The sequence below is a fragment of the Lissotriton helveticus genome, chromosome 1_1 (genome assembly GCF_964261635.1).
Source record: "Lissotriton helveticus chromosome 1_1, aLisHel1.1, whole genome shotgun sequence".
Taxonomy (NCBI): domain Eukaryota; kingdom Metazoa; phylum Chordata; class Amphibia; order Caudata; family Salamandridae; genus Lissotriton; species Lissotriton helveticus.
Genome location: NC_136057.1, coordinates 1,467,652,080 through 1,467,669,873, shown reverse-complemented (window position 1 = coordinate 1,467,669,873; position 17,794 = coordinate 1,467,652,080). Strand labels below are relative to the sequence as shown.

The 17,794-nt window shown below is 47.5% G+C and overlaps 1 protein-coding gene across 2 annotated transcripts in view; it reads left to right on the top strand.

The window, feature by feature from the left end:
* The window catches only part of LOC144828139 (E3 ubiquitin-protein ligase DTX3L-like), an 814,092-nt gene that overhangs the window by 50,106 nt on the left and 746,192 nt on the right, over positions 1 to 17,794 (top strand). For both annotated transcript variants that reach the window (XM_078686257.1, XM_078686255.1), the window contains exon 2: positions 12,447 to 12,502. In XM_078686257.1, coding sequence (XP_078542383.1) covers positions 12,467 to 12,502 — 36 coding nt within the window. In that variant the 5' untranslated portion in view covers positions 12,447 to 12,466. The remainder of the gene's footprint in view (positions 1 to 12,446; positions 12,503 to 17,794) is intronic.

Genomic DNA, 17,794 nt, shown 5'->3' with positions numbered 1-17,794 from the left:
AGCATATCTACAGGCTAGCGATGACAGTGCATATCTACAGGCTAGCGATGATAATGCATATCTACACGCTTGCGATGACAGTGCATATCTACAGGCTAGCGATGACAGTGCATATCTACAGGCTAGCGATGACGGTGCATATCTACAGGCTAGTGAAGCCAATGCATATCTACCGGCTAGCGATGACAGAGCATATCTACAGGCTAGCGATGACAGTGCATATCTACAGCCTAGCGATGACAGTGCATATCTACAGGCTAGCGATGATAATGCATATCTACAGGCTAGCGATGACAGCGCATATCTACAGGATAGCAATGACAGCGCATATCTACAGGCTAGTGAAGCCAATGCATATCTACAGGCTAGCGATGACAGCGCATATCTACAGGATAGCAATGACAGCGCATATCTGCAGGCTAGTGAAGCCAATGCATATCTACAGGCTAGCGATGACAGTGCATATCTACAGGCTAGCGATGACAGAGCATATCTACAGGCTAGCGATGACAGTGCATATCTACAGGCTTGTGAAGCCAATGCATATCTACAGGCTAGCGATGACAGAGCATATCTACAGGTTAGCGATGACAGCGCATATCTACAGGCTAGCGATGACAGTGCATATCTACAGGCTAGCGATGATAATGCATATCTACAGGCTAGCGATGACAGCGCATATCTACAGGATAGCAATGACAGCGCATATCTACAGGCTACTGAAGCCAATGCATATCTACAGGCTAGTGATGACAGTGCATATCTACAGGCTAGTGAAGCCAATGCATATCTACAGGCTTGCGATGACAGTGCATATCTACAGGCTAGCGATGACAGAGCATATCTACAGGCTAGCGATGACAGTGCATATCTACAGGCTTGTGAAGCCAATGCATATCTACAGGCTAGCGATGACAGAGCATATCTACAGGTTAGCGATGACAGCGCATATCTACCGGCTAGCGATGACAGTGCATATCTACAGGCTAGCGATGATAATGCATATCTACAGGCTAGCGATGACAGCGCATATCTACAGGATAGAAATGACAGCGCATATCTACAGGCTACTGAAGCCAATGCATATCTACAGGCTAGCGATGACAGTGCATATCTACAGGCTAGTGAAGCCAATGCATATCTACAGGCTTGCGATGACAGTGCATATCTACAGGTTAGCGATGACAGTGCATATCTACAGGCTAGCGATGACGGTGCATATCTACAGGCTAGTGAAGCCAATGCATATCTACAGGCTAGCGATGACAGCGATGACAGTGCATATCTACAGGCTAGTGAAGCCAATGCATATCTACAGGCTAGTGAAGCCAATGCATATCTACAGGCTAGCGATGACCGTGCATATCTACAGGCTAGCGATGACAGAGCATATCTACAGGCTAGTGAAGCCAATGCATATCTACAGGCTAGTGAAGCCAATGCATATCTACAGGCTAGCGATGACAGTGCATATCTACAGGCTAGCGATGACAGAGCATATCTACAGGCTAGCGATGACAGAGCATATCTACAGGCTAGCGATGACAGTGCATATCTACAGGCTAGCGATGATAATGCATATCTACAGGCTAGCGACGACAGCGCATATCTACAGGATAGCAATGACAGCGCATATCTACAGGCTAGCGATGACAGAGCATATCTACAGGCTAGCGATGACAGTGCATATCTACAGGCTAGCGATGATAATGCATATCTACAGGCTAGCGACGTCAGCGCATATCTACAGGATAGCAATGACAGCGCATATCTACAGGCTAGCGATGACAGAGCATATCTACAGGCTAGCGATGACAGTGCATATCTACAGGCTAGTGAAGCCAATGCATATCTACAGGCTAGCGATGACAGTGCATATCTACAGGCTAGCGATGACAGAGCATATCTACAGGCTAGCGATGACAGTGCATATCTACAGGCTAGCGATGACAGTGCATATCTACAGGCTAGCGATGACAATGCATATCTACAGGCTAGCGATGTCAGTGCATATCTACAGGCTAGTGAAGCCAATGCATATCTACAGGCTAGCGATGACAGTGCATATCTACAGGCTAGCGATGACAGAGCATATCTACAGGCTAGCGATGACAGTGCATATCTACAGGCTAGCGATGACAGTGCATATCTACAGGCTAGCGATGACAATGCATGTCTACAGGCTAGCGATGACAGTGCATATCTACAGGCTAGCGATGACAGAGCATATCTACAGGCTAGCGATGACAGAGCATATCTACAGGCTAGCGATGACAGTGCATATCTACAGGCTAGCGATGATAATGCATATCTACAGGCTAGCGATGACAGCGCATATCTACAGGATAGCAATGACAGCGCATATCTACAGGCTAGTGAAGCCAATGCATATCTACAGGCTAGTGAAGCCAATGCATATCTACAGGCTAGCGATGACAGTGCATATCTACAGGCTAGCGATGACAGAGCATATCTACAGGCTAGCGATGACAGAGCATATCTACAGGCTAGCGATGACAGTGCATATCTACAGGCTAGCGATGATAATGCATATCTACAGGCTAGCGACGACAGCGCATATCTACAGGATAGCAATGACAGCGCATATCTACAGGCTAGCGATGACAGAGCATATCTACAGGCTAGCGATGACAGTGCATATCTACAGGCTAGCGATGATAATGCATATCTACAGGCTAGCGACGTCAGCGCATATCTACAGGATAGCAATGACAGCGCATATCTACAGGCTAGCGATGACAGAGCATATCTACAGGCTAGCGATGACAGTGCATATCTACAGGCTAGTGAAGCCAATGCATATCTACAGGCTAGCGATGACAGTGCATATCTACAGGCTAGCGATGACAGAGCATATCTACAGGCTAGCGATGACAGTGCATATCTACAGGCTAGCGATGACAGTGCATATCTACAGGCTAGCGATGACAATGCATATCTACAGGCTAGCGATGTCAGTGCATATCTACAGGCTAGTGAAGCCAATGCATATCTACAGGCTAGCGATGACAGTGCATATCTACAGGCTAGCGATGACAGAGCATATCTACAGGCTAGCGATGACAGTGCATATCTACAGGCTAGCGATGACAGTGCATATCTACAGGCTAGCGATGACAATGCATGTCTACAGGCTAGCGATGACAGTGCATATCTACAGGCTAGCGATGACAGAGCATATCTACAGGCTAGCGATGACAGAGCATATCTACAGGCTAGCGATGACAGTGCATATCTACAGGCTAGCGATGATAATGCATATCTACAGGCTAGCGATGACAGCGCATATCTACAGGATAGCAATGACAGCGCATATCTACAGGCTAGTGAAGCCAATGCATATCTACAGGCTAGCGATGACAGTGCATATCTACAGGCTAGTGAAGCCAATGCATATCTACAGGCTAGCGATGACAGTGCATATCTACAGGCTAGCGATGACAGTGCATACACTCCCAAGGAGACCACAGGCAGCTGAGGTGCAATCTTCTCCCACTCACAAGAACGACATCACAGGCAGCAGCAGTGCAAGCTTCTTACACTCACAAGGAGACCACAGGCAGCAGAGGTGCAAGCTTCTCACACTCACAAGAAGGACATCATAGGCAAGTGGTGCAATATTCTCACACTCACAAGGAGATCACTGGCAGTACACACCACATGAACACACTCCATAACACATAGCAACAATACATTGGCATTTACAATGCCATTAGCTCAAACTCAAATAAATCCGAGCCCGATTGCATTTCTAATGCTTGTTTATGTTTGCCATTGTTGTTGTATGGTAGCTTCCTTAAAAGGGATAAGGTATGGTGGTAAATTGTGATTGCCTCTTCCACGACCGGCCTCCGGGTTGTTGGCTAGACCGCTGTGTATTCCTGTATAGTGGTTCGCTCTGCTGGCCTAGTGATGTAAGCAGAAAGCTGTGTTTTGCAACCTGATTCCCGTGCAATAAAAATGATTGATTGTAAGAAGTTATACACACGGGAGAGTTTGAGCTAAGAAAGCTGCCTAGGGGGTCACAACAAGGCAGACAGCACAGGCAAGTACCATTTCACGGTAGATACTACCAAACCTTGTTGAGCGAGGCACTGGGTGGAGCACATAACACCTGCCAAAGCCTGGCATCATGAGACAAAATTGTCTCACCACCCAGAGTAAACAGATGCGGCTGCTGGTTTTCAGTCACCCAGAATGACACCCGCTACCTCTGGTGGGGGACTGAAGGCCTCTAATTGAGACTGCTCAATTACCACAAAGGACTGACCCTGATACTGCTGTTCCGGAAGGAAGAAGAGGAGGCTGAATGCTGAGTTCAACAGTCTGGCGTGCCAAACGAGAATCAGCTGTGTGACTCACTCGCACAATTTCTGCAGAACAATCGACATTAATGTAATTAGAGGGAATACATGGAGTAAGTCCTGTGACTAGTTACTGCAAATGGCATCTTCCAGAGAACCACGTGATGGAAAGTGCAGGGCTCCTAGCAGGGGGCATTACCTTATAGAGGCGAATGCAGGGACGCCCCAACATAGAGAAGACAACCCCTGTCACCTCAGGGTGTAGTTATCATTTATGATCCTCGAGGAACAAACAACTCATGGCTCGTGCCCCTGCATAGTCCTCACTGCCATCTGTATTTTGTGTTCTGTTCTGTTGTTTCAATTGTATTAGCGCTGTTGTCTGTTGCTTCGTTTCTCCCTCTGTGACCGCTTATTTTTTTTTGTGCCCTCTATTGCCTTCTGTACCCCCGACCGCTCCCCCCTTCGTCTTCCCGCCGCTGCGTCCCCTGCGGCCCACCCCCCTGCTCTCCCATTTGCCACCCGACTCCCAGCTGCTCCTCCCTCCCACATCCCTTGATATGAAGGCTACTGCGCGGTGAAGCGAGCAACCCTTGACCCCCTCACCAGGCAGGTCGCTCCCCTCGCCGCACTGCACCACCTGTGTGACGCTGCCCTGAGCCCACTTCTGCCGCTCGCATTGGCTCGTGCCCCTGCATAGTACTCACTGCCATCTGTATTTTGCGTTCTGTTGTTTCTATTGTATTAGTGCAGTTGTCTGTCGCTTCGTTTTTCCCTCTGTGACCGCTTATTTTTTTCTGTGCCCTCTACTGCCTTCTGTACCCCCGCTCGCTCCCCCTTCGTCATCCTGCCGCTGCGTTCCCTGCGACCCCGCCCCCCTGCTCTTCCATTTGCCGCCCGCTCCCGCCTTCCAGCTGCTCCTCCTTATCACATCCCCCCCTCATATGGAGGCCACTGCGCGGCCGCGTCTGCACCTGTCTGTGCCTGGACTGCACCCAGCGCCAGATCCCCTGGCCCTCATGAACGCCATGACGCCCATCTCCAATACGACGCCAGCACCCTCCTCGCACTCAACACCGGACGATCACACACCTGCTTTCAGGTCGCCCCGAAGCGCACCCAAGGGCCCTTCAGCTGCCGGAACTGCAGCTACACCAGCTTGCAATCCACAAATCCACCCACCGTGAAAGAACTCAAACACCTCAACTGCATTCTGCTCAACACCTCCTCCGCCCGCAAACACGCCGGTGAACTCTGGGACCTACTCGACTCAACCTCCCCAGACTTCGCCTTCCTGATGGAGACCTGGCTGAACCCCTCCTCGGCACCCGACATTGCCATCGCCATCCCGGACGGCTACAAGATCCCCAGCAGAGACCGCACCAACGGAGTAGAGGAGGAATCTTCTTCGTCCACAGGAACACTATCAGAGTCTCCACCAACACCAACGACACCCTCAGCACCGCCAAACATCTGCACTTTCAGATCCACACCGATCCCAACACCACCCTGAGAGGAACCCTCATCTACAGACCCCCCGTACCCTGACCACAGTTCAGCGTCACCATCGCCGACTTCGTCAGTACATACGCCCTCGCCTCTACAGACTACATCCTTTTCGGGGACCTGAACTTCACCTCGAGAACAACAACGACTGTAACTCCACCACCCTGATTGACAACCTCGCCAACCTCGTACTCAGACAACTCGTCACAACGCCCACCCACTCTGCCGGCCACACGCTTGACCCCCATCTTCTCTGCAAGCTCCCATGTCTCCTTCAACCACACCACCGAACTCCACTGGACCGACCATCGCTGCATCCATTTCACCTTCCGGAAACCCACCACTCACCACAAGTAAGGGCGGGCGAAAAATTGGACTGGGCCGGCGAAGGTTGCGGAGTTTTGCCCACTCCATGCAGAGCGCAGAGTTCTGAACAAATCTGCAAAGTGACATGGAATGGAGTTTTTTCTCTTGAGCGGCTCGTCGTAGTTAAGTTGGCAGCCGCTCATGAGAATAAAATCACGTGCTAGACCTCCTCCTGGCGAGATTTCTCAACATAGGCAGTCACGGCAGGTCACGTTTAGAAATCTGCTGCTTGCATTGAGGAAGCATCTGCTCGAATAGAATGTCTACTCGAGTGGCAGAAATGAGCAGCGCCCTCTGGCATGACAGGTAGTGCCATTTGTGCTGATTTTACAACATAGCAAATTATGAAAAAGTGATGCCACGGTATTTTCTTCAAAAAGTTGATAGTTACGAAGACAAAAACAATTAATTATTTGTCTCATCACAACATGAATTGTATGATATATTTCTTTATTATATTTGTCGTTCATCCATTGATTATTACCAATATATACAAAAATTAAACACAGAAAAAAAATATATATATAACAGAACAAAAAATTCAATTTGTCACTTCTTCTAAAGATCCTTATTCATTTTATACGTTGTTTTTACAAATCAGCAAGCCAAACAATGTTTAATCTTGTAAGGAATGACGTGACAAGTAGTCCAATTATCCTATTGTTGAGGACCCTTACTCCAAGGGTGTGTGAGAAGCCCAATGATATTACTTATTTACAAGGAAAGAATGGCAATGTCTTTTCTTAGCCTGATTTCCTTTACAACATAGGACAAACTTCAGGTGCTAAAATCAGTGCGAGCAGCGCAACTTAACAGACTCGGCTGCTAGCGGAACTCCGCGGAGCGTGGCAGAGTTTTTCCGGCATTTTGCAGAGTTCAGTGGAGTAAAACTTCCACCCATTACAGGGTCTAGAAACAGTCTCTGCCCTGTCTTTTGAGATAATGTATGGCAGTGCCGTTGTTCGGAAGAACCTGCACAACATATCCCAAGATGAATGATATAGCAGGTGTGATGCTGCTAGGAGTCTTGGTGCTCTAGAGAAATTTCCCTGGCCTGGTAGTGGTGCCATATTTTATGGTTTAAAGTGCAAAACGGCGATGCCTACTTTGTGCCTGCCTTGATATGATATAGCACAGATACTGTAGGAGAGCACACAAGAGCTCAACCCCAGAGACTGGGCACAGAAGCAAGGACCACAAGAAGGCATGTTACTGACAAGGGAGCAAATGAGTCCTCGAGAGAATTCCACCTGTGACTGGGATATTTGCACCACAAACCCTATCCAAGGTATCCGAGTCATTGATGCACAGTGTGAACCTAGTTCTGTTATGTGCCCTCTGCCTGCTTGTGCATCGGTGCAATACAGCCTCATCATAGTGCACATGTGAAGATGAGAGACAGACGTCTTTCCTAAATTGATGAACTTGGCCCATTACTTACTCGTCCGTCTTCCTTGTCAAGGTACCACTACCATCTTCCATCACCCCAAATGTTCGCTTGCTCCCCTTCCTGCTGCATAAATGATGCTGACGGGCGGCCCTCTTCCCGAGTCCCACAGATCCCTACCAGTGTGTGTGATCCATATACTCTTGACAGGAGAGGGGGGTCGCCAGGACGCTGACGAGAAATCTTCAACTTGGAGTAATGACGTTTACTGTTCAGTAATCACAGCAGTAGCGATGGAACAGAAAAGAGCAGACCAGGAGAGCGGACAGGATAAAGGTCGCGTAGGTGGACCCAAGGAAACGTGAAGGTGGCATGGAGTTGCATAACCTTTGCTCAATGGACTCTTCTGCAAAGCACAAGTGGGGGCAGAGGAGCCCAGACTGCCCAAAAGACCAAGCACAGGAGCACAACACAACAGTGGCAGGGCGTCCCTTGGCAAAACGTTCAGCCTGTGGCGCACAGCTGGGTAAAGGGCAACCCAAACCCCTTTCTGCCTCTGGAACACCATAGAAGCCCAACCTTGGCCTATGCGCCCAGTTCCTGAATCTCAGCAAACACACAGAACCATGCCGTGCCCAGGGGTTTGGAGCACATTGGCATCTATTGGAGCTTATCCTTTAACCAAGGGTCCTATTACTGTAGAACAACTGGGTACCTTTGTGCCCATCTTCTGCCCGATGGCTTGGACAATGGCATCCATGAGAGCACATAGAATACCAGTCTCTGTTCATCTTTTCAGACATTGAATGGAGCACAGCAAGACAGGTGTGAGCCTAGCATCTTCCCAATGGTGTATCACAGTAGAATAATTGGGCACCTAGCTTCTACTCAAGGGCCCAGGCACAACAATTCTAGGGAGCTAATCTAGGCACTGGAGCAGAGGAGTGTGAGAAGTTGGCCTGGTATATGATGTTCACTATTCTAGCGAGCACCTTGCACCAGTCCAAACAACCCTTATGGTGATGGTTGTAAAGTCAACCGTATATACCAGCTATCCTAGTGGTAGCATAGACAAGCAGTCTTAGGCTAAACTCAAGAAGGCATGTGAAGCCAGCTGTTTTACCATATGCAATCCCTTTAATACCAAGTGAAAGGACACCACACAGGTTGTATATCAAAATATATATGTATTTATTTCTAACACAATCCTCTGAACTCTTTATGAGGTCAGAGGCACAAGCACATAACAAGATGCTCAGTTATAATACAATAAGTTGCACAAAATACAGTAATGCCCTAGGGGCACTTCGAACCATATACTAAAATAGTGGTATAAAAACCACATCACGGACAAAGGATAGGCCTAGGGCCTGGAGAATCGCTGGGGCTACGCTGTACTACCAACGGATAGAGAGCAGGAGGCCCACGGGATGCGTGTGCAGTGTCTTTACACACACACGCGAGTTACCATAGAGTTAGAATGGGAACGAAAGAATTGGAAACTAGTTCTTTTAGGTCACTTCCGGATGGACAAGGGGAAAGCTACTTGAAAGTTAGACACTAGGATAGTAAAAACCCACAGGAGCACTGGAGTACTCGCGTTACCTCACCCACAGGAAGCGGGTGCATAGGTGTCAAAGTGTGTCGGGTTTCGTCGCTGATTCCTATGGAGCCTTGGAGAAAGATGCTGCAGGCGACCAGGAGGGAAGTGTCCTGGTGGATCCAAGGGCGGATTGAGGATGAAGAGTACCTGAAAGCAGAGGGGACAGAGTCTGGGTCACTAGCCAGTGACCAGGATGGACCCAGGAAGGAACCAGGCGATGTCGCGGAGCAATCAGGTGATGTCGTAAAGCTTGTCTCTGCAGCCACGTGGACCAGGAGGTGTCGACGGCGACCAGGCGCTGGATACGGACTGTCCCACGAAGGCTCTCGCTGTCGGCGGTGTCGGCTTCCGAATTGGAGTCAACAAGCCTTGGCAAAGGCAACCCACGCAGGAATCGAAGATGGCTTCTTGATCAGACCAGCAAGGTCTGATGGACTTCTCCTTTTCAGGGAAGCAAGGGCCAGTCTGGAGCAACCAGACCATTGGTGTAGATTCAAGGTTTCGTCGTCACAGAGGCCACTAGCCAACGGGCAAGTGACCGGACAGACGTGTCGAGCAGGAAAATGCAGAAGGGCCCCACGCAGAACTCGTGGAGTGTGGGGGGCTGATCTTCGGTGCAGCTGGTGCTCGGGGCTGGGGCTTCTCAATCCCCAATGCACAACATCGAGGGTGCCTCAGAAGTTGCACGGAAAGCAATTTGCTGGCTTTCCAAGATGGCCGGTCCCACGTCTCTCGTTGCCTCCACGGGTCTCGGCTCTGCTGTGACTGTGGATCGGGCTGTTGGAAGTCTGGAAGTCCGGGTCTTGTCAGGCTCTGTGCTCGGGCTCCGGCGGGAGCGTCAACAAAGCAAACCGTTGATCGCTTGATGGTGCCTGCTTGTGCAGGGTGGTCACTCCTTGACCACAAGGGAGATTCTTCAGTCGTCTTCTTGCAAAGTAGATCGTCGAAGGTCCAGAGTTTCGTTTCAGAGTTTCAGTCAGGATAAATCTAAAGTCTTGGGACTCAGCTCCTACCTATATACCAAATTTAGGGGCTGAATTACCTGCTAGGTCCCTCCTATGGGTGGGACCCAGGAAGGGGGTGTTTACACCCCTTTCCCTTTGTCCAGTTTCGCGCCAGAGCTGGGGCTGGAGTGCCCCAGCACCGGTTTGAACTGGACTATGCATGGGACACCTTGTGTGCCCCAGGCAGTGTCTCATTTCATTCAGCCCTCCCTGCCCCAATACACTATAGCCTGTCTGGGGTGGTGCTAGCACCTCCCAAGACAGGAAACCTATTGTCCAAGCCTCCCTCGCTGGAAGGACTCCCAGCAGCAGGAGGTCAGACATGTGTCTGTGGCAGCAGCATCCATTTTGTGATGCTGAGGCTCTGGTTAACTTTTTTTTCCAGGAATTAGTAGGAACAACATGTCTTTTCCCTCTAGAAGGGTGGAATGCTACCCCCGTCGCCAGAACTGGCGAGGAGGTAGTATTCCAAAGCGTATGACACCTTACACGACATGTTTTGATAAAGCCAAACCAAAGTTAGCAATAACCGCGAGGATTATAATGCACTTAAGAGTATATGGTATGGCTATATCATAGAACAGCTATAAGGACATGGTTCCGAAAGCTGCAAACAGGCTCAGCTCATGCTAGAGCACCATCTCACATAAAACCAAGCACTCTGTCTCCAGGATTGTTAAGGCCTGCCATAGGAGTGACTTATAGGTGGATATGTGTCTATAAATAAGGGTAGGTATAGGAATACTATACCTAAGCAAAGGGTGATTACACAACCTTGCCCCAGCTGAATGATCAGCCAGTTGTGTCAGTTTGGATGGCCAGCCAGGGGTGGCATAAGATATGCTGCAGCCCCTGGTAGGCCTTGGGTGCACCTATGCCCTGGGTACCTATAGTACACTGTACAGTAACTCATAAGAGTGACCCAACATCCAATTAGGTATGTACCTAAGGTACATGGAGTCCATTTTAAAGAGAGAGCAGTTAGCCTGGGGCCCTGATTAGCAGGATCCCAGTCCAACTAAGTTGAAAACCAGCTAAACACAAGGCAAAAAATCTGGGGTAACCATAGTCCGGTATCCACCTTCCTGCAAGGAGCTCCATACTTCTACCTAACGGCTTCAAGGTGCTGAGTGCTTTATCTATAGGTCCACACACTGGCACACCAGAGAGCACACATAAGGACCTGATCTCATGTCCAAAGAAAGACCACACTAATGATATCAGCATAGCCGCATAGCTGTTCCCGTAAAATATGAGACACCTTCAAACATTCCTGGCTTACCAGTCAGTTGCAAAATGTTGCACTCTGCTTGGGGATGTGTAAGCTCCTTGTAAACTAAATTATACCAGTGCTTCTTCCACTCTCAGCCTAGAAAGTGGTGTTGGCTAATAAGTCTGAATTCGTCAATGACTTAACAAACCAATCGTCGCTGCTTGAAAAATGACAACACAACACTCAGTAGTAAGGGCCATTTTATAGTGGGAAAATGAGAAGTGGCGTCATCCCTGCATATTCAAAGCAACATGGAGGCGTGAGTAGGAACTCATTGGTCTGTGCATCTCGATAGGATATTATAGAAGCCAGTAAGTAAACAATGGTCAACAATAAATGGGAGGACCAACTCCTCTGTCCCATCAAATAGCAGTTGACCATGGCCTCATTCTTTACACAGACTATTTCTGGGCCCCGTGTGTTCTAGGACCATTAAGCCATCATATGTAGTGTCTTTACCATATTAGCAGATTCACGCCTCCAGTAGTAGCTATTATGTATTCTCAATAACCATGGTTTTGCTCTGTGTTTTTAGCAGATGTTAAACCACAAGGGACAACAACGGCTCCCAAATATTTTTCTAATACTCACTATGAGGTTGTACAACTATGCGAAGTAATTCTTTTTATTTTTAAACCATTTTTTAGATGAATGTTACATTTTAACTCACTGTGATGATACAAACGGACTAAAACGGACATTCACAGGAATATTCTTAAAGGAAAAATTTTTTTTTTAGAGATTGGACAAGTGTTTTTTTTTCGTTTTTTTTTCTCGTTGATGTATGTTTCCTATTGTAATGATTTTAATTAATCAAACAATAAAGTTCTCTCTCCCCCCCAGATAGGATATTATAGGATTTCTTTTCTTTTGAGGTTCTCCTTTGAATATTTTTGTCTCTACCTTTTTAATTTCTTCTTGACCTTTAAATTCCCCAGTATTTAATATTTTTTATTAAGACTCGTTGCTCTACATGTTACAGGGCCTGTCGAAGGAGTGAAAATGGCGGCCGCTGAAGACGAACATCCAGAACCAATGGTAAGGGACAATTTTCCTGAGGTACTGTGGGACCTCACTGTTGTGTGTGTGGGGGTAGTGCAATACAGGATGTCTGTCTTCTGTTCATCTGTCAGTGGGTTTAATGTTTGCTTGTAATGAAACTATCTTAGTTGTTTTCTCATTTGCAGTAAGTGATTTTTAAAGTTTTTTATGTACCTTTACCTTTACCTTCAAGACTCAGCTAGTGTCCTCTCCTATGCTTGAAATTTGGTCACAGAAACATATATGGTACTCAGACAAAGCATGTTAATATAAACACTAAATAGGCCTTTGATCAAGTGAGTTAAAGTATATTTTATGCTCCTCTATAAATTGAATGATGCAAAATTAGGTCTTTTGTTGCGTAGTTTGAAAAGTATAATGCTGGCCTGTAACTTAAAAGTTGAGTGGTTTATTGGTTATTGAATAGATCTACAGTTGGACCTCATCATTAAATTATTTTTCATCATATGAAAGTTTTGTAAGAACCCGATCATATGCAAACACGTTCACAACAATGGGGTGTGGTTTAGATTTGGGAGATGTTATCTGAGAAAACTCCTTTCACACTCTCAGAACTACCTACATGAAACTAAAATTTGCTGATACAGAAGGTGGTCAAACAAAAAGTATAACAATAGTTCTTTTGCAAGGATATCCTCCGCAGACTCATAACTTTAGAATAATACCCAATGGCTATTCAATATGAACACATTTGAAAAACAGTTTTTCCTCACTTTTTAATTTAATCTTTCCCCCAAAAACTAGAATTTTTTTTTTAGCAAAAAATACCCTGTTTATTTTAATGTTTCTAATGCTAGTTGGGCGTCCAACATTCAAGAATTATTAGCATTAAATAACAGTTTTAGTTAATTTTCAGATTTCGTCAAGACAGTATTTGCGTTGTCTCTGTAAGACATTTTGTTTACATACTGTGGGCTTACAGCCCACCCATAGCTTGCCATTTATTAGCTTCTGCTTTGCTCTCATTTCTTTCGTCCCAGTTTGTCACGGCATGCGGGCGTCATGTTCTCTTCTTGTGTTTGGCCCTTCCCAGGAGCATAGACCAAGTATTTGTGTTCAGCCACTGCTCCCTTTTCTGGAGCTACGTTTTTCTTTGTGTTCAAGCACTCCCTGAAAATGCTTGCGTTTTCACTCCGTCTCCAATATCACCGTCCATGTAGCTTCTATTCTCCCCCCATCTGTCCCCCTTCCATTTTGCTTCTTTTCCCTCCCACCTTACTCGGTCATGCTGTAGAGTGTCATAGAGTGGAATGGCATACAATGGAGTGGTGTTGAGTGGAGTAGAGTGTCGTAGAGCTAAGTGACCTAGAGCAGAGTGGAGTAGAGTGGCGTAGAGTGGAGTAGAGTGTTGTGGAGCAGAGTGGTGTAGGATGGCGTGGCATAGAGTGGAGTTGTGTAGAGGGCGTAGAGTGGAGTAGAGTACTGTGGAGTTGAGTGGTGTGGAGTAAAGTAAAGTGGCGTATAGTGGAATAGAGTGTCATAGAGGGGAGTGTAATAGAGTGTGGTAGAGTGGAATGTCGTGGAGTATTGTAGAGTAGAGTGGAGTGGTGTAGAGTGCATGCATAGACTGGACTAAAGTGGAGTGTGGTGGCATAAAGTGGAATAGTGTCTTAGAGTGAGTGGTGTAGAGTGTCGTAGAGTGGAGTGGAGTGGCATGGAGTATGCAGGGTGTGGTAACGCACTGACATTACAGACAACACTTATTCAATTTAAATTACCATTACATTTACGCAGACATACAGTTTTCCTGATACAACCATTCAGTACACAAAGAAGAATGTGTGGAAATTGGCATCACCTAGTGTATCGATTTGTTTTGATAGTTTTAAAATATTTGTTTCCACCACACTTCAGCAGTACAAAAAAGTGCTTTATTTATACTGTCATAATTCTACGTTATTTTGATATATTTGTACAGTTCATTTACATTTTGTCGTGTGCTAGAAAAAGTAACATCCTACGGCCTTTCCCACTCCCAGCACCCAGCAAGATTGTCATATAAAACCTCTAACTTTGCAGTCAGAGAAATAAAAGTGAACACCAAGCTCCCGCAGCAGACCGCGCCTAACATTTGACCTCAGACCTTGAATGCACAGCAAATGTGCCAAGATAAAAACACAAATTAAAGGCTGAGTATTGCTTATTTACTTCTAAACTCCAGCAGGGTTATTTTGGGGGTGCTTCACCCTCCCCCCCACTCGCCTACAGCATGGGCGTGAAATTGAGGAAGAGGATTGTTTAAATTATGCTGTTAGTAAAGAGCACTGATCAAAATAAACCAGCTTCTAGACAGAACATTGTTCCTCACATGCATGCAAGATTGATGGTCCAAGTGGCAAAGATAAGTAGAATCAGTCAAGGAGAAAGACAGGAGGCAGGACACCTCTTCCAAGAAATATGGCACATTTACAGATTTTTAGGTCTCGCCCTGCGACGCATCGCGAAGCGATGTCGCAGCGAGACCTATAGCTGTCAGCTCAGCTTACAATGAGGCAAGAGGAGACAAGAGATGTGCACGCGCCGCCTGCCGTAATCGGATCAGGTCGCGCACGCGTTCACCATCTCCTGTCTCCTTTAGCCTCCAACACACACAGGCACACCTCCCCCTGCTTTCGCACACTCACGCGCACACAGACACACACAGAGAGACACACACACGCGCACACACACGAGCGCACCTACACGCATGCACACACACGAGCGCACACATACAGAAACACACACCACACCTACCCCCGCCACCCCAGCCCGCACACACACATGAGCGCATACACGCACACATACAGTGCAACACCCCCCCCGCCGCCGCACCACCCGCACACACAGAGACACCCCCCCCTCCGTACAACTAACCCCACTCACTGCATCGGCGCCACTCCGGACTCTGCAGCCTCCGCAGGGCTCTCCCTCAGGCATGGTAGCCCCGCGTCACCACTGCTCCTCTCTGGGCCAGTCACTACGTGGGCGCGGGCTTCAGAAGACAGAAGTCCCGCCCAACAACAGGTTTCGGTTTCGCGCACAGCTTTCTTCAATGCTTGTTAATGGAAAGTTGGAGAATTACGATATCCTTTTACAAATTATTTTGTTATTTAAGAAAGCACAGGCTGTACACACTGAATCTAATTTCAGCTGTGGCTATATACATATATGCCAAAAAAGGCGTGCAAGGAGGGAGGAGATATTTTCATTTTTTTATTGTCAATTGAAGATTTAGTGGTAAACTTTAACAGGTTGTTTATTGTTTTTTTATTGTTTTATTATTATTTTATTATAAAATAGAGGAATGTTCCCAAACGAACGCGCTGATAGGTTGATCAACCGGAATAGCCAACACACGATTAACTCGATTACCTCCAATGAGTAGACATGTGTGATTGGAGCGGCAAATTATCTCCTTCGGGCGGCGGGTGTCGGATCGGTTTTCAGTCTCCACCATGAGTCAAAATTGAGCACAATAACGGATTCAAAGAGACATAACTTCTTTTTAAGAAATAGGAAATGCCCCCAATCTTCCCGAAACTGACACAGTTTTGTAAACACTATATGTGTGTGGTTCAAGTTAAAGAAAGTGGGAACATACAAGGGGGGGCCAATAGGCCCCCACGCAAGCATGGCGGGGCCCGGTCCCTCCCACACCCCGTCCCTTTCGGGGCCGCTTTCCCCGCCCCCTCGCCCCGGAAGTACTGTTGTGCTTCCGGGGCGAGGGGGCGGGGGGCCGCGGCGGCGAAAGGGTTAAAAGCCTGGGGAGTGCGGGAAGCGGCCTCTTTGTGCCCGCGCTCCCAGGCTTGCTCCTCGCCCCACCGTGGGGCCGTTTAATTTTCGAGGAGCACAGACCGGCGCCTTTCGAATCGGAAGCGGGAGACCTTGTCGGGTGATCGTGGAGCCGTTGCTGCTGCCGAGCGGTTGCTGCTGGAAGGCGGGAGAACGCGGGACAAAGAGTGAGAGGCGTCACACAGCCGTGCGGTGGATACCGTTTAAGGAGAGGCAGAACACGAGGTATTTTGCGGGGCGGGGGCAGCGGCAGGAAGGCTTAGCGCACGTCGGGGAAAGCCGGTTTTAAACGACCCATCACAGCGGTGCAAGTGCTGTGGAAGTTAATTGGGCTGAGTTTGAAGGAAATGATAAGGAAGGTTTAGCGACCTTATTGAGTGCATTCTTGTCGATTTGCCGGTTTGCCTGCCTTTTTTGCTCACGATACTTAACTGCCGGTTTGCCTGCCTTTTTTGCTCACGATATTTAACTGTTACCAAAAGCTTAGCGACCTGAGTGATTACATGCCTGTTTCCCTGCCCTTTTGCTAACAGCATTTACGATTAACGATAATAGTGTCTACTGTGCTCGAAATTGCGGTGCATATTCTGCGTGAAATGTGTATTTAACAACAGGGACAGCTAAGGCGGAGGGTGCACGAGAGAACAAGGAGGCTTGCCTTTGAGGTAAACGTTGTTGGGGCTGACTATGCAGTAAAGGTTCTCCATAGCATGCAACTGGTGACAACTTAAGTATTTATTAGCTAGTCACTTATTTATTAGCTAATGAGGTAAATGCTCTGATATGTGTATTGTATTTACAATTTAAATAGGTTAGGCAGGGTATGTACAAAGTTTGATTTCTTTTTCAAGGCACTCAGGACAAACATTTTTAATTTTGCTGTTATCATACAAGGACGTGACTTAGCTACAAGATACAGGTTGCAGGGGTATATACGTGATCTGAATGTTTATGATCTGATTGCATGTCTGACGGTGGTGGTAGGTCTAGCCTCAAGGCACCCTTGGAATTAAGGTTGTTTCACACATATATAGGCTAGACGTGGCCCAGTCTACCGCAATTGGAAAGCTAACGAAATTTCTATTTCAGGACAACAAGACTAGGATCTCGGTCTGTATTGGACGTGAACGAACCTAGGCCTTTGGTCCACGTATCCCAGCTCGGGCACCGTCAACTGGGTCAGGTACGGAGCACGGTGTGCTCATAAATATGTCTCAAAGAAGGGGGCGTGTCAATCCAAATGTGGGTGTAATGTTACAAAAAATGATGCGCAGAATGTCTGCAATGGATAAGAGACTGGGGAAGGTTGATAAAATGGATAAGGCTTTAGCGGACCTGGGGGCCAAAGTAGATGCCCAGGCCGGTCCATCTGGAAGACCCAAGCGGACGATAGTGCCGCCCAAGCCAAGGGGCGTCTTTGTGACACCACCCAGGCGGGCAAGAAATAAGAGGGTGGGGGGGCAGCCACAGAGTGTTATTCCCATCCTACCTCCCGCT